At 42.5% G+C, this 27,509-nt stretch overlaps 1 protein-coding gene across 1 annotated transcript in view; it reads left to right on the top strand.

Annotated features, from left to right (window-relative positions):
• AKAP6 (A-kinase anchoring protein 6) overlaps positions 1-27,509 on the top strand; it is a gene marked incomplete at its 5' end in the record, with an annotated part of 248,277 nt that overhangs the window by 193,975 nt on the left and 26,793 nt on the right. The window contains one exon of the mRNA XM_083352382.1: positions 20,459-20,674. Within this exon, the coding sequence (XP_083208508.1) occupies positions 20,459-20,674 (216 nt within the window). The remainder of the gene's footprint in view (positions 1-20,458; positions 20,675-27,509) is intronic.

Raw genomic sequence — 27,509 nt, 5'->3', positions numbered from 1 at the left:
GTGGTTTAGTAAATTTGCCTTGCCCCATTGACTTTGCTTGTTGGAAGCCAAACACCATATACAGTACATTGGTTGTCAAGCACCTGAATTTTGTAGGGATGCTGTAATGGTGGCACAGTGGTTAGAATGCGGTATTGCAGGCTGACTCTGCTCACTGCCAGGAGTTCAATCCTCACCAGCTCAAGGTTGACTCAGCCTTCCATCCTTCTGAGGTCAATAAAATTAAGGATCCAGATTGTTGGGGAAAATATGTTGACTCTGTAAAACCACTCAGAGAGGGCTGTAAAGCACTGTGAAGTGGTATATAAGTCTACGTGCTATTGCTATAAGTCATAAGTCACTTTTTTCAATGCTTTGTGACTTCAAATAATTGCTAAACTAATGCTTGTAATTTGAGGACTACCTGTACTGCAAATGTGTCAGAACTTTTCAAAACACTAAATATAAGGATGAATTCATTGTTAAAAATACAAGGATTTCCACTCACAGGGAAATTTTAGAGTGTATTTAGCTGAAAACATTTTCAAGTTTTCTGGAACAATTTGCTCAAATTGCAGATATCTAGAGAAAAGCTGGATACACATAAGTAGTAGAATTAGATCTGCAGATAAATTCTGTACACTGCCTCAGTACACTCCAGAAGGGAAAGCAGGATATAAATCTAATAAATAACTGTAAAAAAAAATACATGGCTTTTTTAAGCTCATTCAGTGAAGGAGAACTTGTTATTTCTTGGGGTAATTAGTTTCACAATCAAATTGTTCCAACTGCTAAGATGAATTTCTTAACATTCCCTCAGAACCTGCCTTCTTGTAATTCATATTTTGTGTGCTGTTCTTTAATCAATGGAAATTGACCTTTTTTCTGCATTATATTCTTTTAAGTATTTGTAGAGTGCTACCACATGTCCTTTCGGACTTCTCAAGCCAAATGGTAAATCTCTCTTTGTAGAACTTCATTTCTAGTTGACACTCCCTACAGTCACATTTTCCTTTTTTGCAGCCATGGCACACTCAAGTTTAGTTTAGTTTGTCATCAACTAGTATACCAAGACCTTTTTTCAAAGATCTTATCAAGATAGCTATTTATATTCCCTTGAGGGCCTCCTCAGGGTGCCTCCAATCAAAGAATGCCAATTGGTGGCCCCCAGGGGGAGAGCGTTCTCTGTGGGCGCGCCAGACCTTTGGAACCGCTTACCGGTCGAGCTCCGTTTGGCCCCCGACCTTCGCTCCTTCCGGCGCGATCTCAAAACCTTCTTTTTTGAACAAGCTGGCCTGGTCTGACGGGATGGGGTTGGGTTTTTATAATTAGTTTTAATTTTTAATATGTATTAATTATTACGGGCATAACGGTTTAATCACTTTTAATTTTTGTATTCTGTTTTTTATTATGTATTGCCCTGTTCACCACCCTGAGTCCTTCGGGAGAAGGGCGGTATACAAATTAAATTATTAATAATTATTAATAACTATTAGCAATTGTCTTGCCCCTTTTGATCCTCCAAAGATGCACTCATTGCTACTGTAATCAAGTTCAACCTTTTTGCTACTGGTACTTTTCTTTCTTTCAAACCATTGTTATCTTTTCAAGGAAACTTCACATAATATGCCCAAAATATAATAATTTGAGACTGGTTATTTGGGTTTCAAGTGGATCTCTGGATCAGTGGTTCATTTTTTCACTTTCTTGAGTATCTATGGTATTTTTAGGCGTTTTCACCAATACCAAATTTAAAATAGTATCAGTACTATTTTTCTCCTGCTTCTTCACTGTCCAATTTTTGCTTCGGTAACATGTTACATGGAAAACCATTCCCTGCACAATTCAGATATTTGTAAGTATGGATGTGTCATGGCGTCTGAATATCTAGTCTAGTCTAGTGCTAGTGCTAGTCTGTAGCATATTTCTTGACTGCAGACTTATTTTATTTTATTTTCTTATTTTAACCTCACCTTTATTATTTTTATAAATAACTCAAGCTGATGAACATATCTAATACTCTTTCCTCCTCCTTGTTTTCCCAGAACAGCAACCCTGTGAGGGGAGTTAGGCAGAGAGAGAGTCACTGACTCAAGTTGGTCATCCAGTTGGGCTTTCATGCCAAAGGCAGGACTAGAACTCACAGTCATCTAGTTTCTAAAATGGTGCATTGGCCATTAGACCAAACTGGCTATTGTTGATAGTCAGTCGTAAAAGACAGCAGCTGTCTACTACTTCAATATATTTAATGTTAACAATATGGCTGATTGCTGTACCTGTTAAAGTAGATTGATGTTTTAATGGATTGATGAAATTATATTTTTATTCTAGTTGGACATAGTCATAGCTGCCAACAATTCATTAATAATGTATAGAATTTATATCTATTAGAATTTTCTTTCAGAATAACTTAATCTTCATATTAAATTATATGATTAGAATTTTAATAGATTTTTTTCCAGAGTGGTATAGTGGACTGCTAATAACATAGGAACATGTACTAAATATCAGTACATTAGCATGGCATTAGCATTAGATCCTCCCTTGCTGTGTAGCATAAATATGATTACAATAAAGAATATTCTTTAAATAAAAACAGTTTACAAAGTAAGAACAGGTTTAAAAATTTTACCTAAGCATAAGATGTAAGATGGAGAAATTTAAAAAAAAACATGTTTGGTTAGTCATTCAGTATATCTCTGTCTATATGACATGCTTTTGGAGATGATCTGGGATAAATATAGATGCCATTTATTGGCTAATGGTGCAAGAAATTTAATTGTTTTCAAGTAATTTATGGTATTTTATAGTGTACTTATATGCTTATATTTCAAAGCCTGTAATTTGACAGGAGTGATTATCTTTACATTATTTAACCTGAATAGCAATGAGTCATGGATAATTCTTAAACAATCAAACATATTTAAAATAATTTTTGTTAAAATGTAGCATTTTATGTGGCATAGCATTCACATTTTTTCACCTGTGAATGGGCCAAGAAAGGAAAATAAGGTCTTGATTACAAATGTGGATATTTTTAATACTAAATGTCACATGCCATTTCAAAACTTGTCAGTGAGATCTTGCACTTTTACAAAAGAATCTTGGCAAGGGAGATTTTCAGTTTGGTGGATAATAGTATAAAAGCTTTGTTTCTTAAACAGAAAAAAAATACAGTTCACTTTTTGAAAAAAAGAACTCATGATGTCTTTTAAACTGTCATTCCTTGTTCTTAACTTGCAATTAGGCAGTATTTCCAAAATGTCATTCTGAGATTTTTCCTTCAACCATCATCCTAATAAAAACTGACGGCAAGCATATTATAACCAAACTTTCTCCCCTGTAATTACAAAGAACAATTTCAAACAGATTAATAAGGGAAATTCTACAACATATTTCCAAGGACAGCTATGAAAACAACAGCATGCTTTTAAAAAAGTACTCTGCAATATTTGCAAGATGGATGGTGATCAGGAGACAAACATATGAGCAAAGCTGTTTGGAGAGAATAGTTTTGTAGTATGTGATATATACTATGTAAATGAGCTTATTAGGACACTCATCTTTTATTATTGGTGCCCTATTTAATAGAGGCATTTAAAAAAACAATATTTCTGCCTGACTCCAGGGACAGAAAAAGATACATTGATATAATTGAAAGCAAATGATTGTATGTTGTACTATTTAATCATGTCATTTTTCAGTAGCTAGTTCATTACATAATTATAGAATAGTTAGCTTTAGCATAGCTTAGGTCTCACTATTAGTAATCAAGCATGGTTTTGTTGTTTTATCCTTGAAAACAGTTAAAATACTCCTATTTGCCAATATTTTCTTTAAAAATGTGACATGTCATAATTCACTTCAAGGATATGGCGTTTGCTTTATTTTTGCTTTGGGAGATTGCTTACAATTGGCTGCTCTTTTAAAGTTCCAAAGTATTTTGTTTTTGAAGTATATGTAGCTAATTTTTAAATTAAAGAAATCATCACAGTATAAATCAAAATATAGCTAATATATATATTGCTAATAACAATTTCAGCTAACGTGTGCAAAGATGCCTGTTTATAACAAATATAAAAATACTGATGAAAGGACTCTCTGCACTGTGCATATATTTAATACAACCTGGCTATCAAACTGCCCTAATCCATCTCCTTTCTAACAGATTTTAGAAATAGCACAGGGCACAAACAAGTAAAAGGCCGTAAATTAGGTTAAGGCTGTAATTCTATCCATACTTGCGTGGCCATAAATCCTATTGAATCATAAGATTTATTTCTGAGTATACATGCTTAGGACTATGTGCTTTTTTGTGATCATTTTCCTATGATACTTCATCAGGCTAAAGCCAGATTTTTTGCATCCAAAGCTATGTTTGCATAAGCCCTAATCCAATGTGAGTCCTTAAATTCTGGCCTCACTTCAAATTTCCTGCCTTGATAAGAACTGCCCCTTCCATAAGAGAAGGAAAGAAGATATCAGAAACTAATAGCCCTATCCACTTCTGGTTCTGGACAGGCTGACTTCAGTTCCCATTTCCCTAACAGAATTCAACCTCTGACAGAAAAATGGTTTCTTACCTCCCCAATAGCATAATCACGATCCCTACTTCTGCAAGAATTTGACTCATTTTCAAGCAAACACAAGCAGAATTTTCATGCAGATCTTCTTGTTTAGCAATGAACTCTAACAGCCAGATGTGACGAAACTAAGTATGCTTCTATGGGTGATATTTTGAGTATTTTTTCTATGACAGATATATCATTTATAGAAGATTAGGATCTCTTTGGAAGTACTCTCAGCACTGATAATGTAGAAGTACCTCTCCTTCTCTGGAGAGACAATACAAGTTGACTGTGAAGAGTATTGATTAGCTGGAGTCAATAGCTGGATGAACACTCCATCTCTCCTCATATTGTAAGAAGTTTTGTATATCAGGGAATCCAGGTTCAGGGAAGCCTTGGCAGCATTTAGTGTATTGCATTAAATAGGATCATGTGGAAGAGGAAAGCCTTGCAAATGTGGAACTGGATACATGACCGGAACATCTCTGTGTAAGCAATGTTTGGGTTGCTGGTGTTGAAATTAATCATGCAAATTGCAAAGCTGGCAGAGCTTATGTATCTGTTTTAATACTACATTTGCCCTTCAACTGAATGTTGTCATAATAATGAACCCCAGGAAAGTATATATGGAGGGAATATATAAAAATCATGCACTACTATAAACTAAATAAGGGTAGTTTTGAAATTTATCACTCAATCTTTTAAAGATTCAGAAGTATTAACAGTGAAAGAGATCCCTCACTGAAGAAATAATGACATTCTATTACAAGTGGTTGTGAGTCATTGTAATCGAGTCAGATCCAATTTTAATACCATTTTCATGATAGTTGTTAAGTGAATGATCATGGTTGCTAAGCAAATCTGTGTTTGTTAAGTGGTTGGTGTTGTTGATCTTCCGAATGGGCTCGCAAATCATGATCATGTGATCGCAGGATCCTGCAACTGGTTGTAAACGTGAGTCAGTTGTCAAGCACCCAAATTGCAATCACGCGACTATAAGGGTGATGCAATGGTCATAAGTTTGAGGATTAGTCGTAACTGAGTGGACTGGAATTTTTCACCATTACTGTGGTAACTTAGAATGGCTGCTAAATGAATGGTCATTAAATCAAGGATAGAACTTAAGCAGTTGAGATAATTATAGAATGCTTTTAATTAATAAGTAGCACATTGTATGAAATATCTACCTGTGCAATGCTCTACAATAAAATGCACTTACTAAGACATCTTCTAATAAAGCCATCTTGAAATTAACATTTAGAAGAAAATATATTGTGAGTATGACTGAATTACATTGTTTGCTCTATTTCATTAATAAATAAAATGGTTAACTACTTGTTATCTCCTTGAGCTCTCAGCAGCCTTTGATACCATCAACTATGGTATCATTTTGGACTGGCTTCAGGGTTTGGGGCTAGACAACACAATTCTGTGCTGGCTTGGTTCCTTTCTCCAAAGCTGGTCCTGATTGCTGTTGATAGGCCATGAGAGATCTGGCCCCTGCCACATTCTTGTGGCATTCTGCAGGGTTCAGTACTCTCCCCACTCCTGTTTAACATCTGCATGAAGTCTATGGGTGAGATCATCCATCACCATGTGTTGATGTATCATCGTTATGCTGAAGATACTCAACTTTACATCTCCACATCTGGTGACCTGAGTGATGCTGTTGCTACCTTTCATGGTGCCTGGAGGCTGTGGGAGCATGGATGGGGGACAACCAGTAGTGGGATTCAGCTGGTTCGCACCACTTCGGCAGAACCGGTAGCTAATTTTTTGTTGCCCAGGCCCAGAATGGACTTCCAGAAGCAGCATCCACACAGAGAACTGGTTGTTCACATATTTGAATCCCACCACTGGGGACAATAGGTTAGGACTGAACCCTAGCAAGACTAAGTGGCATTAGGTGCATGGAGTGTCAAGAGCCAAATCTTTAACATCTTTAGTTCTGGACAGGTTGCACTACCCCCTTCAGACCCAGTTTACAACTTAGAAGTTCTTCTGGACTCACGACTCCTGCTAAATCACAGGTCCCCAACCTGTGTCCATGGACTGGTACCAGGCCGCGGCATGCCAACAACCAGTCTGCACAAACAAGCAAAGCCCATCTGTGGGATGCAGGCAGCACACAAAACCACACACTCTCCAAGATAAAAGAATCAGTCCCTGGTGACTCCCTGTGCTGAGTCACTCAAGCCCTAGACATTTCTTGTCTAGATTACTTCAATATGTTCTGCATGGGGCCATCTCTGAAATGCAATTGGAAGCTTCAGCTGGTGCAAAGTGCAGCAGTGTGAGCAATCTTTGATGCTCCTACAACGGCCCATGTTACACTGCTGTTGCATGAGCTAAACTGGCTGCCTGTTTGCTTCTGGGTGCAGTTCAGGGTATTGGTTATGACCTTTAAAGCCCTCCATGGCATGGGTCTTGATTAATTATGAACCATCTTGTCCTACTTGGGCAGGCCTGTTCCACTCCTGCCAGCAAAGGAGGCCTAGTGTTGATCCTGTCAGTCAAGGAGCCCTGGTTGGCAGTATCCAAGAGAAGAGCCCTCTCTGCCCTAGCACCCATCCTCTGAAACATCCTGTCCCTGGGGTGAAGTCTGCCCCCACCCTCCTGCCCTTCCATGAGAATCTGAAGACTTGGCTCTGCCAGTTGGCCTGGGGACCTAATGGGGGAATACCACACTGAAGGTGGCTATTGGACTAATATCTGACCCCACTTGCCTGCTACGTGCCCTGTTTCCTCCCACCCATCTTTTAATTCATATAGCTGTATTTTCATTATTTATTTTATTGTTTCATTGTTTTACTATTGTTATATTTACATTTTAAAATAATTTTTACATTCTACCATTGTAAGCCAACCAGAGTAGCCCCACAGAGAGATGGACAGCAAATAAATCAATAAAATAAATAGAAACAGAACAATTGTTCAAGAGAATAATTAATGATTAATAATTTAATGTTATAGATGTAATCATAATTCTGTTGAAGACTTTTCAATGTAAGAATGTTTTTCATATTATTCAGAAACATTAAAAAGAATATTCTAATTAAAAAATTCATATCAATGTCTTGATTCAAGAATTCAGGTTAATCAAGCTAAAAAGAATTACAGATAAGACTTCTGGTTTTGTGTTGCGGTGAGACAGGATGCAGGAAGGCAGAGCTCTGTCTTCTGCACCCAATTTTGCCCTGCTAGAAGTCCTGAAAAGGGCCTAAACTAAAGTCACCATGAAGAGGCAATGAAGAAGGAGGGGTGCCTTGTCCATCACGGAGAGACAGCAATCTCTCCATTCAATCCAAGGAAAGCCTTCTAAACTCGCAGGGAAAGACCAGACATACCTCTGTGGCCAGCCATTAGCTGCTGACAACCGAAGAACAAAAGCTTTAATTAGCACATCGTAAACAGCATGTTTGGACTGGGTGAGAATATTGATCATTTCTTTACTATTTTACAACTGAATTTCCTGGAAAGGCTCCCAAGAAGCTTAAAACCTTCAGATGTGAACGGAAGCAGGGTTCATGGGGGAAACAAATACATAATACTGAAGTGAAAGTAATAGAAAGCTACAGTTTTGATAAATCTGAGAACTGAGATAATTGTTAAGATTTTCTCTTTGGAAAAAAATTATTGAGGTGAAATATACGAAATATAAAAATCAACTCTTTGTTTTAAGAGTGTAAAATGAACTTTGAGTGACATCTAGTGGTGGATTTGAGTACAGCACTATAACTAGCTCCTTGGCTGCTTGGTGATTTTCAGCTTAAGGGAAAACAACTGGCAATAAGGGAAAATATTTTGGCATATTTATCATCCTGATCTTCTATAAATACCTACTGAGCTTGGACTTTTAATGTCAAGAGCTAGTGGGAAAGAAAGAAAAATTTGACTTTTTGAATACGTCTGGCTGCCAGGAGATTGAACATTTTGAACACCTGGAACATTGTGGATTACAACCTTGCCTGACTGATAATTTTCAGGATACTTGAGACAAAGGATTACTATAAAATATTGCTATTAGGACTGGATTATAAAGGCTATATATAAAGACCAGAAAACTAGAGGAAATTTTGTTCCATTCTTACTGAGACTGGTGATACTAGAGGATTTCTAGGGATGATGCCTCAAGAAAAAACTAATACCTTTCAGAAGGAAATATTTTCCATGCTACAGCAAATTCATCAAACAATTGTTGCACACAAAGAGGACATAAAAAGAAACCATAATGAGACTAAAAATAACCTAGATAATATAAAGAACCAAATCTCCAAATTGAAGCTACAACTGGAAAGCTCCCAGACGACCACAAAGTATGAACAAATAAACCAGAAATCAGAGGGTGAAGCAAAAGAAATGGATCTAGAGATAGAGGAGATAGGAAAAGGAAAATATGGACTGCCACACACAAACAAAATACTGCAAGACCTACATATAACAATTAAAATACAAAAGACCCTTCACTCCTTTCTCCAAAATACACCTGATAACAAGGAAGAAGATTCTAGAAAATGGAACATAGAGCAGGTAGAGGAAATGCCTAGGAAATGTGGGTGGGCGGAGTTCCCCGCAAAAATTACTCTACCTAAATTGTCTTTCTCTTGCTAAGCAGCTTTCACAAACATAGAAAGAAAATTCTTAGGTGATTTAATTGCCTTGGCCTCGAAAGCTGCTTGGAAAAGAAAGAAAGTGAGAGTTAGACTTAAAAAAACTGAGGATTTGATCTATCAGAGGTGGCACTATCTGTTTAATATACCTGTTTGAATATGATTGAAAGAACGGATGACCCTTAGATATAACTAGATTTTTCTAATGGAAGATATGATTTAGAATTAAAATAGCAATTTTTTTTATTTTGATATGGGAAATTTTAAAATAAGAGGATTGGTCTGAATAATTTTTTTTGCTATATAAATGTAATTAATATTGAGAAAATGATCTGACCAAGATAATTTAAATATTGATGGGAAATCAAAGAGCACGAAAAACAGGATATTGACTTATGAATTGATATTATTGTTATTTCTAAAATATTAGTAAAATATGATGAAGATATCTATATCTAATTTTGTATACATCAATAGTACTAACAATTGTAATTGTGTAATGAGGACAAAGTGGAAAAGTATGGGGAAGAAAGGAGGATCAGGGAAAAAATACTGGATTGTGCAGTACTGAATAGATTTATATTGAAGAAGTTAATCTTAAATATGTGAACCCAGACAACATGTTTACTAAGCTCTAAAGACTGTAATTCTTAAAAATTAATAAAACCTATAAAAAAAGAATTACAGATAAAATTAGTCCTTGACTTACAGCAGTTCATTTAGTGACCATTCGAAGTTACAACGACACTGCAAAAAGTGACTTATGACCATTTTCACACTTACAACCCTGTGGTCAGATGATCAAAATTTGGCCGCTTGGCAACTGGTTCATATTTACACTATGATGGACGCTGTGTCCTGGGTCATGTCATCACCTTTTGCGACCTTCTGACAAGCAAAGTCATTGGGAAAACCAGATGTTACTAACTTAACTATGGTGATTCACTTAACAACTGTGCCAAGACAGGTCATAAAATGAGACAAATTCACTTAACAACTGTCTTGCTTAGCAACAGAGATTTTGGGCTCAATTGTGGTTGTAAGATGAGAACTACCAGTACTCAACTTAGGATGATGATGAATCCCAAAAAAGTTACAAAGGACCCAGATCTTCCCCCTTCCCTCATGATTGCATTTTGCGCACTCATCAGCCTGTCCATATTTGTGGTTGTTTGCATTCTCCCAGAGTCATGTGACTTTTATTCCTGACATTTTTGCCCCAAACAGGCATTTACAGTACTTCAATGGATTTGCTTACTGACTGCTGTGTTTGCTTAACAACCACTGCAAAGAAGATAATAAAATTGGATCTGGTCACCTGGTGACCCATTTTACAACTGTGATGTCTTATGGTCTAAATCAGGGGTGTCAGACTCGCAATATCACATGACATGTCTCGACGTATCATGACTTTTTTGCCATTGCTATCAATGGGGTGGGCGTGGTTTTGCTATGATGCATCCAGCCCACGGGCTGGCAGTTTGACACCCCTGATCTAAATTGTGGGCTTAATTACAGTCGTAATTCAAGGACTACCTGCATACCTTCCACATATCAAATGCATTGTATATTTTTATACATAGTATTGTTCGGTAAATGTTGTCATTTTATACAGTTTAAATGACTTGATAAGGGCTTGAGTGTGAAGAATATATTATAATATGGTAAAAATGTGCAGAGCATCACTGTAAACTAAATACTGAACTTAATGCAGAGCTGAATAACATATCTTTGTTCTTTTTCAAACTTGTTAAAAACACTATACAATGTTGATTGTAAATCTTCACATGTACAAAGAGTGATGTGGAATGGACCAATCAAAATATGAAGCATTAAAATAGGACACAAGTAAAAGGAAATATTGCTTAGTATGAATTACAGATTGAAATTCCTCTGCATTCTAGGTCATTCTATTAAATTTTTCAGTAAATGAAATACAAAATACAAATATTGAAGCTAAACATGCAAGTTTCAAAATTATCTTGGTCCATTATAAAAATGTTCACAAAAGTAACGAAATAACTTCATAATTATAAACTGCTAGTATTCATGAGTAGAATGGCTACCCTTTTTGCTATTTTCCTTTATCATCCAGTCCAAGGAAAAGATAGCATTTCAAAAACTAGCATCTTCATGCTTTGTAGTTTTGTGTTCCTAATAAGTCAATATACAGAATATATAGAAGAACAACATTGGAAGGGACCTTGGGGGTCTTCTAGCGTATTTCCCTGCTCAAGCAGGAAACCCTATACCAGGGGTAGGCAACCTCGGCTCTTTTATGACTCATGGACTTCAACACCCAGAATTCCTGAGCCAGCCATGCTGGCTCAGGAATTCTGGGAGTTGAAGTCCATGAGTCATAAAAGAGCCGAGGTTGCCTACCCCTGCCCTACACCTTATCAGAGAAATGGTTGTCCATTCTTGGAGCATTCACAACTTCTGGAGGCAAATCATTCTTTCACTGACATTGTGACCTTTATACATTGTAACCATCTATAAATAATGTGTGGGTGTGGGTGTGACAAGGTGATCCTTCCTAGGAAGGAAAAGTAAAATAGCATATCTTTTTTGTTTATATCAGCCCCAATGAACAATGGGGGGTAGGGTGGGTGAGAGAATTTTCTCCTCTGGCCATTTGTGATTTAAAAATTTCCTTCTTGCATTTTCAAGAGGAAAGAACACGACTACACACCTGCCTGAAGCTGACATACCCAACAATTTCATTCAGCCTTGGGCCTGAAGAAAGGGACCTTCTTGAGAGAGGCATATACATGCATGGATGTATCCATACATCCATACACTCATACACAGAGACACAGACACACACACACACACATCCTATATTCAGTGATATAAGTTATTATGCCCATCATAACTGATTGGAGTAGCTTAGGAACCTCATGAATAAATAAGTTCATGAAGTTGTGAGTACAATCAGAGATTTGAGACTACACAGAATTGTTATGTAAATGTGCAGAAGATGTATCTAATAATTATGACAGGGAAAAGAAATGTCAAAAGACTGTTGACTCAAGAGAACAGGGGAAATGGCCTACGATTTAAAGCCTAGGCTGAGATACTGTATGTACAGTCAAATCATGGCTTAATGGACCTTTGCTCTGATGCAATGGACATTTTTTTCATTCAGTTCCCACACCATTTAATGTCCATTAAATGAATATGTGTGTGTTAAATAGAGGTCTTCCAGGAAATAACATTATTGACAACAACTATGTAATAATGCAAATGGCATAAATTAATGCAATAAAATACAACCATAATTTATGGTCATTCAGATTTAATGGACATCCCCTTTAGTGGGTTGTTAAATTGATATATACACATAAACATATGTATCTGTCTGTTTGATGTCAAGTGCTGGATTTTGTAACAAGCAGAACTGCATTTACAGTTCTTTGTAATAAAAAGATATGATCTAGCTATGTTGAGTCTGTGAAGCTTCTGCTGTTAGTATCTGAATATGGGAGTGATTTTCTGGAGAGAAAAAATATTCAAGATTGCTGTAGTTAGTGTGAAGTCTGATAAACAGAATCAGAATATCTCTACCTATCTACTTTGGAAGGTCTGCTTAAAAGTCTGCTATCCTCTGTCTTTTATAATGGTAGATTTATATCTGAGAACGTTCTACAAATATAACTTCAACATCTGGGTTCCAAAATGATAGAATGAGTCTCCAATACATACTCATTGTTAGGTTATCACACCAACTGCCTAATGAATCTCTCAGCAGCTTACAATAAGAGATAAAATCAAAACCCCTGAAATATTAAAACAATTAAAACCTGCATTATATTAAAACACAATGACAGCTGTCATAGGCCGCTTTCACGCGGCCGCACTGACAGCTGTCAAAAGACTACATGTGCGCAGCCGCCCACGCGGCCTACAAGCACACGCGGCCGTTTGACAGCTGTCAAACGGCGCACATGCGCATTTCCGTCTGAACTGTCAAAACCGCGGCAGGCCCCGGCGGCCGCCGCAAGCTGTCAAAGTTAGCGCATGCGCAGTAGTGGCGGCGAGCTGTCAAAACGCCGGTCGCGCGCCAAAACCAGCTGACGGGATTTCCCTGCCTAACTAAAGCACTAGCACTGTCTCTGGGGAGATTCTGCCCGAACAGCTGACCGATTGGCCCCCTGTTCTTGGCGGGAAAACGCGCCCCGCTGATTTGCTGTCCCGTTTGACAGCTGCCTATATAAGGCATGTTTGTTCCCTGTTCTCTCGTCCGGGCTAACAATAAACAACCTGTTAAGAAAGACGCGTCTCCCTTGTCCTTCCTGCCGATAATCTACCTGGCGACGAAGGTGGGATCCCGGTACTAGCTGAAGTCACGGGCCAGGAGCGTTGCTGTCCGGTCAACCGCTGAAGTCACTAGCTAAGTCACCGACCGGACAAGCCAACCTTCCAGGTGCCCGAAGTACCGCGGACCCGGGATGGCAAACCTAGGACACATAAGGGAGTTCGACGTCCGGCACCCCGAAGGATGGGAGTCGCATTTGGGCCAGGTCGAGGGGTACCTCCTTGTGAATAAAATCACGGAGGACCGCCACAAGGCCGCCGCGCTCCTATGCCTGAGCGGGCCAGCGGTGTATGATGTCGCCGTTGGCCTCTGCAGCCCGGACCCGGTCACCACCATTCCGTATGCCGAGCTCACGGACCGCCTCAGCAAACACTTCATGCCAAGGCGGTCAGAACTGTATTGGCGGCTCTCTTTCGCCCGACGGAAGCAGCAGCCGGGGGAAACCTCCACTGCTTTCATCGCGACCGTCAGGCACGCCACCCGCAAATGCCATTTCCCCGACCTGGAGGACCGGATCCGCAATCAAGTTATCGCCGGTCTCCAGAACCCGCGTCTGCAGAGGAAGCTTGTGGCAAAGCCCACAATGGACCTCGCAGAGCTCACGCTGGAGATAATGGCGTTCGAAGACAGCCATCGCGACGAAATCGAGTCGTTTGGCGAAAACTCAGGCAACTCTGTCCATCAGGCCAGGGAGCTCGACCAGGGGCCGCCAGAGCCCGAATCCGGGGTCGATGCGATCCTCTCCCGCTTCAACCGGATGACCGCCGGCCGGGAAAGGAGCCGCAACCAAGACCGACAATCGGGCCCCAACACGAAGAAGCCGCAGACCAACGCCAGAGCAAAGTGTGCCAGTTGCGGCGGAAGCCATGCCCGAGCCACCTGCAGGTTTAGGAACGCGAAGTGCCACGGCTGTGGCAAGACCGGCCACATCCGATCAGCATGTCGCAGCCTAAACCGGGAGACCCTCCACGACCTTGACGAGATCCCCGCAGGTAGGACAGTCCCTCCCCGCCCTCAACCAAGGGTTATAGGGTCCGTATGCTCCCTAACAAAAACTCCCGCTAACAACATCCCCAGAGCCAAAGTTAGAACGTGGGTCAAAATACAGGGAATCCCCTGTGAAATGGAGGTCGACTCAGGATCCTCCGTTTCCATCCTGTCAGGGGACACCCTCCAAAAGATAGCCAACAAAACAAATCACCGCATTCCAATCCGACCCTCCAGGGTCTTGCTGGCAGATTTTCAAGGGGCGCAAATAGATTTAAAGGGACAAGCCGTCCTGAAAGTCGATTTTAAAAAATTCTCAGGCCACTTAACAGCCCAAATAACCAAGCAACCAAGAACTAGCTTAATAGGACTAGATTGGTTTGAGGCATTAGGCATTCGCCTCGAAGGGACACACTGCATCCAAACCGATTCTTTAGAAAATATCTGCAAAAAATTTGCGGATGTGTTTGACGGCTCACTGGGCAAATACAATGGCCCCCCCATCGACCTCAAGTTCAAACCAGAGGTCGGACCAATTAGAATAAAAGCCAGGAAAGTTCCCTTCGCCCTAAAACCAAAAATAGACAGGGAACTAGACCGCTTGCTCAAACTAGGAGTCCTAGAACCCACTGACAGCGGAACTTGGGAAACCCCCATAGTGACACCTGTCAAACCCAATGGTGACGTCAGAATCTGCGCAGACTATAAAGCGACCCTCAACCGCGCACTCAACCCGCATGCGTACCCAGTCCCGTCAGTAAGAGATGTTCTATCAGAAATAGGGTCCGGCTCCATTTTCGCCAAATTAGACTTGGCACATGCCTTCCTGCAACTCCCTGTAACCAGGGAAACCGCAGAGGCCCAAACCATAGTGACGCACAGAGGGGCGTTCAAAGTGAACCGCCTCCAATTTGGCATCTCCATGGCACCTGGAATATTCCAGGAAGTCATGGAGCGCACTCTCAAAGGCATCCCCGGAGTCTGCCCGTATTTTGATGACGTCCTCATCGCGGGCGACTCCTCCCACTCCCTAGCAACCAGGCTGCACGAAGTCCTTTCAAGATTCCGCACAGCTGGCTTAAAATTAAAACGTGAGAAGTGCTCAATCGGAGTACCCTCCGCAGAGTTCCTGGGGTACAAAATAGACAGCAAAGGCATTCACCCCACCAACGCAAAAATACAAGCAAGACAAGCCGCACCCCCCCCTAAAAATAAAACGGAGCTCCAGGCATTCCTAGGGCTCCTAAATTTTTACCATTCATTTCTACCCGGAAAAGCCACAATAGCAGAACCCCTTCATAGACTCCTGGACAAAGGGGCCCCCTGGAAGTGGACCCCACTTCACAATGACAGCTTCAAACAGCTAAAACAATTACTTTCCAGCGATACAACCATATCGCACTACAACGAAACCAAACCTCTATGCATCGCCTGCGATGCTTCACCTTATGGCATCGGGGCAGTCCTCAGCCACTCCCTTAACGATGGCACGCAAGCCCCAATCGCATACTACTCGAGGACACTTTCAAAAACCGAGCGCAATTACGCGCAAATAGATAAGGAAGCCCTGGCTATTGTAGCCGGAATTAAAAAATTCCACGATTACCTCTACGGCAGACCTTTTACAATCTATACAGATCACAAACCTCTCCTGGGCATATTCACATGGGACCGCCAGACCCCGCAAATTTTATCCCCGCGAATGCTTCGCTGGACGACATTCCTCTCTGCCTACTCTTATCAGTTAATCTACAAGCCTGGAAAGGAAATGTCCCACGCAGACGGCCTTAGCAGGCTCCCACTGCCCCAAATAGACCCTGATCCAGCTCCAGCCGGCCAAGTCCTGGCCATACAAGAACTCACAGAATGCCCAGTAACAGCTAAAGACATTGCACTTGCCACAACCAGGGACCCCACCCTCAGCAGGGTACTCTCATGGGTCACATCAGGTTGGCAATCAACCTGCCCCTCACCCCCCATCCAACCTTATTTTGCAAAAAGACAAGAGCTTTCAACACATTTAGGCTGCATCCTTTGGGGCTGCAGGGTAATAATCCCCTCATGCCACAGAGCAAGAGTTCTCCAAACACTACATGAGGGCCACCCGGGCATCTCAAAAATGAAGGCTCTGGCACGCAGCTATATCTGGTGGCCATCCTTAGACAGGGACATTGAGCAGCACGTAGCCGGCTGCTATCTCTGCCAGCAAACCAGACCCTCCCCTCCACACGCCCCAGTCCACAAATGGGAAACCACTTCCAATCCTTGGTCCCGCATCCACCTCGATTACGCAGGACCGTTCCAGGGACAAACCTTTTTAATTATTGTAGATAGTTACTCTAAATGGCTGGAGGTTCTCCCGGTTTCAAGCACCACATCAGAGGCCACCATTCAAGCATTAAGGGGAGTTTTTGCCACCCACAGTCTACCAGATGTCATAATCACTGACAACGGACCTCAATTTACCTCCCGTGATTTCCAGATCTTCACGAGGAGGAACTGTATTAGACACGCAACATCGGCTCCGTTCCACCCGTCCAGTAATGGCCTCGCAGAGGTCATGGTAAAGACCACCAAAGACTCTCTGCGCAGAATGATCGTCGGAAACTGGCACCGTCGACTCGCCCGCTTCCTCCTCGCTCATCACTCCACTCCCGTGTCCACCACCGGCAAATCTCCAGCAGAACTAAGATGGGGTCGCCGACTAGTCACTCGACTCGATAGACTACACCCAGACAGGCCAGCGGCCGAAAGAACCAACAACTTGCCACACAAAACATTTTCTAAAGGACAAAATGTCTGGGCCCGAAATTATGGGGGAAGGGATAAATGGACCCAGGGGGTGGTTCTTGATCAAACCGGCCCCCTGTCTTACACCATTAACGCGGGCGGGGGACTCACATTTAGGAGGCACGCAGACCAGCTTCGCCCCCGGTCACCCCCCAACTCCTACACGCCAGAAGTGGCGGGCGGAAATTGGGAACCCCCCAGCATCGACTCCCCGGAAGAAATCCCGAGCCACCCAGACCCTCCGCCCATTCCCCCCGTAGAAGCCCCCGAAACCATGGAAGCACCTGCACCCCGCAGATCCACTCGTCAGAAGAGGCCGCCAGCATACTTAGCGGATTTCGAATGGGCCGGAAGTTCGCCGAACAGTTCCAACACCAGTTGAAAGTTACTCCAAGTTGTGTGTTCAGTTCAAGGGGGGGGGGAAAGGGGTGCATTATATTAAAACACAATGACAGCTGTCATAGGCCGCTTTCACGCGGCCGCACTGACAGCTGTCAAAAGACTACATGTGCGCAGCCGCCCACGCGGCCTACAAGCACACGCGGCCGTTTGACAGCTGTCAAACGGCGCACATGCGCATTTCCGTCTGAACTGTCAAAACCGCGGCAGGCCCCGGCGGCCGCCGCAAGCTGTCAAAGTTAGCGCATGCGCAGTAGCGGCGGCGAGCTGTCAAAACGCCGGCCGCGCGCCAAAACCAGCTGACGGGATTCCCCTGCCTAACTAAAGCACTAGCACTGTCTCTGGGGAGATTCTGCCCGAACAGCTGACCGATTGGCCCCCTGTTCTTGGCGGGAAAATGCGCCCCGCTGATTTGCTGTCCCGTTTGACAGCTGCCTATATAAGGCATGTTTGTTCCCTGTTCTCTCGTCCGGGCTAACAATAAACAACCTGTTAAGAAAGACGCGTCTCCCTTGTCCTTCCTGCCGATAATCTAAAACCAGCAGTTGAAAAGCTCTTTTTGTAGGTTCTTTGCATGGCTTTTTTAAAAAAGGAAACAAAAAGATTAGGTTACCATCATCACAAACAAGTAGAGCTCCTACAGGGGAAAAAAAGGCTTGATAAAGAGATGCTATTGGATATGCCATAACAAATTGTAGACAAATCTTTTCAGATGATCTTAAAGACTGAATTGGGAGGGCGGATGTCTTATGGGCAGATGTGTTCTCTCAGGTTTTCCGGACCCAAGCCACAACAGAATTTTAAAGCTTTTTGATTTTTACTTGGATATTGCCCACTGTAATGCTTTTTACAAAGGGATAAATTCAAGGTGCTAACAATGACATACAAAGCCCTACATGGCATGGGTCTGGACTACCTACGGGAGCACCTTCTGCCAACGTCAACACCCCTCCGTCCTGTGCGCTCCCACAGAGAGGGCCTCCTCAGGGTGCCACCGCTCAAGGAATGTCGGCTGGTGGCTCCCAGGGGGAGGGCATTCTCAGTGGGTGCACCAGCCCTCTGGAACTGCTTGCCAACCGAAATCCGGATGGCCCCCGACCTCCGCACCTTCCGGCGTGATTTAAAAACTCACCTGTTCCAGCAGTCCGGCCTGGCCTGATAGCTCTAATTGGGGTCTCAGTTGTTTTTACTATTGTTTTTCACTATTGTTCAATCTGTATACCTACCTTACTCTGTACACCGCCCCGAGTCCCTCGGGAGAAGGGCGGTTTATAAAAACAAACAAACAAATAAATAAATAAATAAATAAATAAATAAATAAATAAATAAATAAATTATCCTCAGTTCTATACTAGATATGTGTTTAAAATCAAGGGGAGCCCCACATAGGTCAAATTATAATAGCCAAGTCTGGAAATAAGAATATATCCAATTTAAAGTAATTCATATGGCATTATTTAGTTATCAAACTTGTATGCTGTCCATCTCTCTGAAGACAACTCGTATACATCTATTTATTTCAAGGCCTTTATGCTGCTTCAGTCCTTCAGACTCTAAGCAGTTTAGAGCAGAGAAATCAGTACAGTAATTACAATAATATAAAAATAATCAAAATACCAGTACTGTGGTGTATATCTTTAGAATGATAGTATAAACTATCTGCCAAACAATCAGTAAATTGCATCAGTACTGATAGTGCCCTCATACATGTTATGATTAGATTCAAACTTAACTCCACCATCTTGAAGATACATGGAAAAGCCAAGTTTTTAACAGCTTGCTTAAAATCAAGACTGAGAAATACAGATCTTATTTCTGGTGGTAGGGCATTCTACAAAGGGGAAGTTTCTGCAGAAAGCATTTGTCTCTGAATTTCCATCATGCCTCAGCAGGTATTCTCTTCAGGCACAGAGTGGATGGATGGACAGAGTCTATTGTAAGAAAGTGGCCTTGTGTATAATCAGGCTGCAGACCACAAGCCATCATACCCAGCAAGGGACACATGTCAGGACATTGATTATATTATCACGTAGGTTTTCCATGTGGTAAATCCTATCTAGAGGTCAAGATGGTTACATCTTTCTCTCTCTCTCCCTCTTCAATCCATCCATCCCCAAATATATCAAGGAGGGTTTTACCTGTAAAACATAGTCTCTTTACCAGTAATCAATTATTTTCAAAACTTACAAAGTAGCCTAAGATCAATTAGAAGTAGGCTTCACCACTCTAACTAGGAATCTGTTTAGAAATCTATTCCTAATGTAAAGTCATTGCTCTGAAAATAAAAAGTGCCAGTCTTCCTTTGGACTTTTCTTACTTTTAGGGCTCTGCAGCCATTTCCTCCCCCCCTCCTCCTCTCCTATTGTGAAGCAATGTAGAATCATCCAAGAAAGAAACTTTTTTTTAAAAAAAACTATTTTTATTAGATAACAATATTTTTTTTAAAAAAATTGTCTTCATGAATATAAATATAGGCTTAATGAGTTAAGCCTATGGCACCAACAATATAAAACGATTGAACAAAGAAGGAGACATCACTGACACTTTCAAATTAGCTTCATAGGAACACATTTGCATTTTGATCTGACTGTTGTTCACTCAAGAGCTGCTGCAATCTACAAGTGATTTTTGCAATGTATATGTACAATGTATAGTGGAACATATACATTTGCTTTATACCCCACCTTTCTATTTATACAGGAGCTCAAGGTGGCTTACAACAGTCGAAACAAAATGCAAAACCTAAAAGATGACCATAAAATCAATTCAATTTCAGTATATTGACATTGACCTTCTTCTGTCCACAGTCTCTGTGCTGTGAAATCAAGCAGAGGCGTCGAGGGGTAGGCTCAGTGTTACGTTTGTGCCAACACCTCCTTGATGATCAGGATACCTGTAGTCTGAATGCGGACCATCAGTCGATGCAGCTGATAATTGTAAATCTTGAAAGAAGGTGGGAAGCTATCATCATGCAAGCAGTCCAGTGGCAAACTAGGTTGCAGAAGAAGTTGGCAAAGCATCCAGTAAGTGATACCTGTCTGACTTACCTCCTCCCCTTCCTATCCATTCCCATTGGACTTATTGTTCCATTATCTCAACCTTTCTTATTATGTTATAGCCAGGTACAACAGGAGCCAAATAATTTGCTTTTGGAATTTTTTTTCTTAAAATTCACATTTTAATTTCCACAACGATGGAATACATCAATTAATGGGTTGGGCAGGAATTATTTTAAAGATTGCAATTCTGTATTTTACATTGTGTGATGTCTGTACTAAATGAAATTATTTCTGAAGAGCTAAAACTCTCCAGTGATGGATAAATAACATCCGTCCTTCTTATAATTCAGTCCAAACTTTTTTCTTCTTTTTTCTTTTTTGCAAATCAGGTGTAGACATTCTTTTAGCATCTGGGATTGCCTTTTTAAGGATAATTTTGAATTAGTGTTGTGGTAGGGAATGGGGCAGGGGCATTATGACATTGTGCAAGTCTATGGAACTGATTTTCCATTTCAGAAACGGTTGCAGTTTTAGGTATGTATCAACCTGCCAGTGACTGCTAGTTTATATCTATATACTTCATGTTCTTTCTTCCTCTGTTGCACCATTTCCAAGTTCATCTTTAATAAAATCACAGAGCAAGGAAAATGTGAGGTCATGAATGTTCTGTTTGAGCTTGACTTATGAATGATTGCTTAATGGTTCAAAGTTACTATGGATATCCCCAGAGTTATTTATGACCTGTTTTCGGAGATACAACAGCTGCATGCACCCAAGAGTCCTAGTCCATCACATTTTGGGCACTTTTACTGCCATTTGTAACACTCCACAGTCACAGGACTGTGACTTTTTTTTGCTGATTTCCAGCACTTGCCTCCAGTTTCCAGCAAAAAACATCCTTGGGAAAAATGAATTTGCTTTACAACCAGGTGTTTGCTTAATGACCATTGTAACCAAAAAGAGTTGTAATTTCATATCTTGGCATGTGATGCCTCATATTATGACCACAGCAACTTAAGTTTGAAATTACAGGTTCAATTGTTGTCATAAGTCAAGTGTTACCTGTACTAGAATTGTTTTACGACTAATCTGTTCCAGCCCACCATACTACAGAACATTCATGTCATCCTTGGAAAATATTAGTACTGCCCTTCATTTTCTTGGATTATGGCCACTGATGGACAGGGTCTGTTCAGTTTAATAATTTCCAGGTTTTTGACCAGTATTCCTAAGACCACTCAAAACACTTGTAAAATAAAGACCAAAACTTAAGAACGGCTCTGCTGGATCAGGCCAAGATCCATTTTTGTCCAGCATTTTGTTTCTCAGAGTGGGCAATGAGATGCTTTTGTAGCCTCAACCACCTTTATTCTCCTGCCACTAATTTGGAAGCCAGATGTGTTTGAGCCATTGATAGACCATAAATATATTCAATTACTATTTAAAGCTACTAAAATTATCTTTAAAATGTGTTGTGTATGTAAATAGTTAGCAATAAGCCATGGAAGAGATTGCAAACACAGTGCAGCTTTGCAAGGTTTAAAGCGGGAAAATAAGGTGCATTCATTGGACGCCACAACCAAGGAGCGGGAAAAGAGACTGTTTGTATTGGTTACAGTTCAAACGCTTTCTCTATAAAAGGGTTGCAACATTTGACAGTTGACAGTTGACTTTGTGTATTCAATAAACTCGTTCAGTGTTAACCACTCTGAGTCCTCGTCAATTCGAACCAAACAACTGGCGACGAAGGTGGGATTGACAGAAGACCAGAGATTAGGAAGAATTGTCGTGAAGGCGGCAAATTCAGAGCGAGTCATAGTCAACCGAGCGGCCGCGGCAGAATAGGAAAAATTTCTCCGAATGGCGCAAATCAATTCGACCCTAACTTCCCCGAAGATTGGGAAGAATACATCGGTCAGGTCGAAGGATTCCTGTTAGTGAACGGAATCACTGACGACCGAAAAAAAGCGGCGGCACTTTTGACAATCTGCGGCACACCGGTCTACAGAGTTGCTGTCGGGCTGTGCCAGCCACAACCAGTCTCCAGCGTGCCCTATGCCGACCTCCTCGCAAAATTAAAGGTTCACTTTACTCCCCGAAGGTCCGAACTCTTTTGGCGGCGCATCTTCGAAAAGAGAAATCAGAGACCGGGGGAGTCCATACAAAAATTCGTCGCTGCCGTCAGGGAAGCCGCAGTACGTTGCAAATACGATAATTTAGAAATTAGAATTCGGGACAGAGTCGTGCTGGGCTTACGTGATGAACAATTACAAAATAGAATAATCGCCAAACCTACCGGCGATTTACAGGAAGTGCTCGACGAACTCCTAACGTATGAGTCAACCGGGTATCGCGACCCCCCCCGCAGTAGCATGGCGGCAGCACCCGAAATTAACCAAGAGGGCTATGTGGACTGCGGGGAGGTGGATCAGCAGTGGGAGGAAGAGATCGCCGAAGTCTCCAGGCGATTCGGAAAGATGGCACCAAGACAACTCAGAAGCGAGGGGCCTGAACCTGGCCGCCGGCAACAACCCGCAACACCGCAAAGACCACCGACCGGGGCACAACGACCGTGGCGGGACACCGCAACCAGACCGCGCAACAACGAAACCCAGAACCGATGTGGCAGCTGCGGCGGCAACCATCCCCGCGCTTCCTGCCGATTCCGTACCGCCAAGTGCAGGGCTTGCGGCAAGACCGGCCACATCCAGGCCATCTGCAGAAACCGCGTTCGGGACACCCGTCTGAACGAAGTCGATGTGTGGCCAGAGGGTAAGGTAACCCCCAATGCTAGTGGCAAGGAGACCCCTAAAACCCGGGTGAAATTTCCAAACCTAGGGAGGTGGCCCGAGTCAATCGGAGACGGCGGGGAAGGGGTCACAATTTTCCGGACGGAAAATTAAAAATCACAGTCCTTCTGCAAGGGGTCCCTTGCAGAATGGAAATCGACTCAGGGGCTTCAGTGTCGATAATTTCCACTGAAACCCTTGAGAAAATTGAACAACTAAGCGGAAAAAGAATTCCACTTAGTCCAACAAATATTCAATTAATGGACTTCCAAAAAAGTCCAATAATCGTAAAAGGAAAGACCAGCCTTAGAGTAAACTTTAAGGGGTTTAAGGGGGTCTTAGATTTGATAGTTACGGAGGGGAATAGGACCAGCTTAATAGGGCTTAATTGGTTTCCTGCCCTGGGAATTTGGATTGGGGGAATAAATTCAGTGATTAGAAATAAGACCCTCGAATCCGTCTGCAAAGAATTTGCAGACGTATTCGATGGATCCCTAGGCAAGTACAAAGGGCCCCCCATTAATTTTAACCTAGACCCCTCAGTAAATCCAATCAGGCTAAAGGCCCGGAGGGTACCTTTTGCCTTAAAAGAAAAAATCGAGGCCGAGCTCGACCGGCTTGTAGGCCTCGGAGTTTTAGAACCTGTTGAGGGCGGTTTGTGGGAGACGCCGATTGTCACACCCCTCAAACCCAATGGGGATGTGAGAATCTGCGCCGACTACAAGGCCACCCTCAACATTGGAATGAAAAAGCATGCTTACCCGGTCCCGACGGTGAAGCAGGTCCTCGCCACGATCCAGGACGCCGCCATCTTCGCCAAGCTCGACTTGGCGCATGCGTACTTACAGTTGACTGTTTCCAAGGAGGCTGCAGAGGCACAGACAATTGTTACCCACAAGGGGGCGTTCCGAGTCCACAGACTGCAATTTGGAATTGCAGCAGCTCCAGGCATCTTCCAAGAAGTGATGGAGAGGACCTTAAAGGGCATACCTGGAGTATGCCCTTACTTTGATGATGTCCTAATAGCTGGAAAAGATGAAGGAATGTTAGTAGAGCGGCTGGAACAGGTACTGGGTAGATTTAGAAAGGCTGGATTAAAATTAAAAAAGGAAAAATGTAGCATAGGGGTTAAATCCACTGATTTTTTGGGGTTCAGGATTGACAAAAGTGGAGTCCACCCTACCCCTGAAAAAATTAAAGCAATAAAAGGGGCTCCTGAACCAAGGAACAAGGCGGAGCTACAGGCCTTCCTAGGCTTGGTAAATTTTTATCACACTTTTGTGCCACATAAGGCTGCCATTGCAGAACCACTGCACAGGCTTTTAGATAAGAAGACCCCTTGGCATTGGCAAGACAAGCACCAAGCGAGTTTCCAGACCTTAAAAGACATCCTTTCCAGTAGTTCAACTGTAACCCACTTTATAGAAAACAGACCAATCTACCTGGCGTGCGATGCTTCGCCTTATGGCGTTGGGGCAGTAATCAGCCATTTAGACACCCAGGGAATGCAAAGACCCATTGCTTACTACTCCCGCACACTAACCAAGGCAGAGCGGAACTATGCTCAAATAGACAGGGAAGCTTTAGCCATAGTGGCAGGAGTTAAAAAGTTCCACGACTACCTGTATGGCAGGAACTTTACAATACTGACAGACCACAAACCCCTGCTGGGACTGTTTACCACAGATAAACAGACTCCCCAAATTATGTCTCCCAGGATGCTGAGATGGTCCATTTTCCTCTCAGCATATTCATTTTCCCTCCAATACCGACCAGGTAAGGACATGGGTCATGCAGACGCTCTTAGCAGATTGCCCCTTAGCACAACAGAGGAGGACCCTGCCCCAGTGGGACAAGTAATGTCCCTACAAGATATTCCTGATTTGCCCCTAACTGCTAAAGACATAGCTGAGGCAACCAATAAGGACCTCATCTTAAGGAGAGTAATGGCCTGGGTCATGAGCGGTTGGCCCAACGCCAGCCCGGACGTAAAATACAGTCCATTTTTCAGAAGGAAAGATGAACTATCAGTTCATATGGGTTGCTTACTCTGGGGAACTCGTGTAGTAATTCCGGAAATCCACAAATCAGCTATTCTATTTGAATTGCATGAGGGACACCCCGGAATAGTAAGGATGAAGGCCCTGGCTAGGAGTCACTTGTGGTGGCCAGGATTGGACCACGACATTGAGGAATGCGTTGCCAATTGCCATCTGTGCCAACGTTCCAGGCCTGAACAACAGCACATCCGCACACATAAATGGGAGCTAGCTAGGAATCCTTGGTCCAGGATTCATATTGATTTCGCTGGACCTTTCCAGGGGTTAACGTTCCTTGTAGTGGTCGACAGCTACTCTAGATGGCTAGAAGTAGTACCGGTCAGTTCAGTAACGGCAGGCAGAACAATACAGGCATTAAGGGGCCTCTTTGCCACTCATGGGTTGCCGGATTTAATAGTGTCTGATAATGGGCCACAATTCACATCTATTGAATTTCAGGATTTCCTCAAGGCCAACTCGATTAAGCACAAGACTTCTGCACCCTTCCACCCCTCCACCAACGGATTGGCTGAAAGGAATGTGAGGACCACGAAGGACGCGCTTAAAAGAATCATTCGAGGTGACTGGCATCAGAGACTAGCTGAGTTCTTGTTGGCTCAGCACACAACCCCTTGTTCGGCTACAGGGAAAAGTCCAGCTGAAATGAGGTGGGGCAGGAAAATATTGACCAAGTTGGACAGATTACACCCTGACAGACTCCAACCAAACATTGAATTAGACATTCCTAACAGAACATTTGAAGTGGGGGACTTGATTTGGGCCAGGAACTACGCCCAAGGGGACAAATGGATTCCAGGGGTGGTAACTGAAATCTTAGGTCCCCTATCATACATCATTGAGGGGGAAGGGAATAGGATCTGTAAAAGACACATAGACCAGCTGAGGAAAAGATCTAGTGGGTGTGTGCCTGCTGAGGGGGACCAAAGCTCAGTAAGGGGAAACAGTACAGACAACATTAGGCCAGGAAGCGGTGTAGAGGTTGGGCAAGATGACACATTCCCTGATGCCCAACAACAACAATTCAGTCCAATTGATTGGGAAATACCCCTGCGAAGTAGGCCAGTGACCACTGAATCCCAAACACAACCTAATACACAAGACAGTACATCTGAAGCCAGTAACCCAGAGCCCAGGTCTAGTAGTAACCAGCAGCCAAGCAGTCAACCAGGAAGAAGGGTCCCTAATAGCCAAAGTAACAGATACCCGTCCAGAATACATAGGCCACCAAAATACCTAATGGATTTTGTAAAGAAATGACACCAACTGGGGGGTAAGGGGTGTTGTGTATGTAAATAGTTAGCAATAAGCCATGGAAGAGATTGCAAACACAGTGCAGCTTTGCAAGGTTTAAAGCGGGAAAATAAGGTGCATTCATTGGACGCCACAACCAAGGAGCGGGAAAAGAGACTGTTTGTATTGGTTACAGTTCAAACGCTTTCTCTATAAAAGGGTTGCAACATTTGACAGTTGACAGTTGACTTTGTGTATTCAATAAACTCGTTCAGTGTTAACCACTCTGAGTCCTCGTCAATTCGAACCAAACAAAATGTAAAGCTCATTCACTGGTGGCAGTGAATTCCACAGGTTAATTATGCACTGTGGAAGAAGTTCTTTGTGAAGAAGTGGACATACAGTATGGTTGCTATCTTTCCAGAATTCACCTTTACCCCCAACAGTGGTTTGATTTTGCATGAACAGCACACTGGAAGTATGGCAACTCCAGATAACCCTGCAGCAAACTGTCTCACTCCCGATGTCCTCATATAGTGCAGATGGTGAATATATGGTATATGGCTGGGAGCAGAGACGGTAATTTTGTTTTGTTTTGTTTCACTTAAAATACCTGCAACTAGCAGTGAGCTGTTCTATTGTGTTGTGGTTCCATTTCAATGTCACCTTAGGTCCTGTCCTCTTCTGCCTCAAGCAGAGGCAAGGAGAACCATGGGAAAAACCTAGTGGGCCGCTGAACATGCAAGAGTGCTGCAGATGGGAACAAGTTTTCTTTTTTCC

Source organism: Vipera ursinii (assembly GCF_947247035.1).
Source record: "Vipera ursinii genome assembly, chromosome: 1".
Classification (NCBI taxonomy): domain Eukaryota; kingdom Metazoa; phylum Chordata; class Lepidosauria; order Squamata; family Viperidae; genus Vipera; species Vipera ursinii.
The sequence above is the reverse complement of the archived record's forward strand: the minus strand, read 5'-3'. Positions and strand labels throughout refer to the sequence as shown.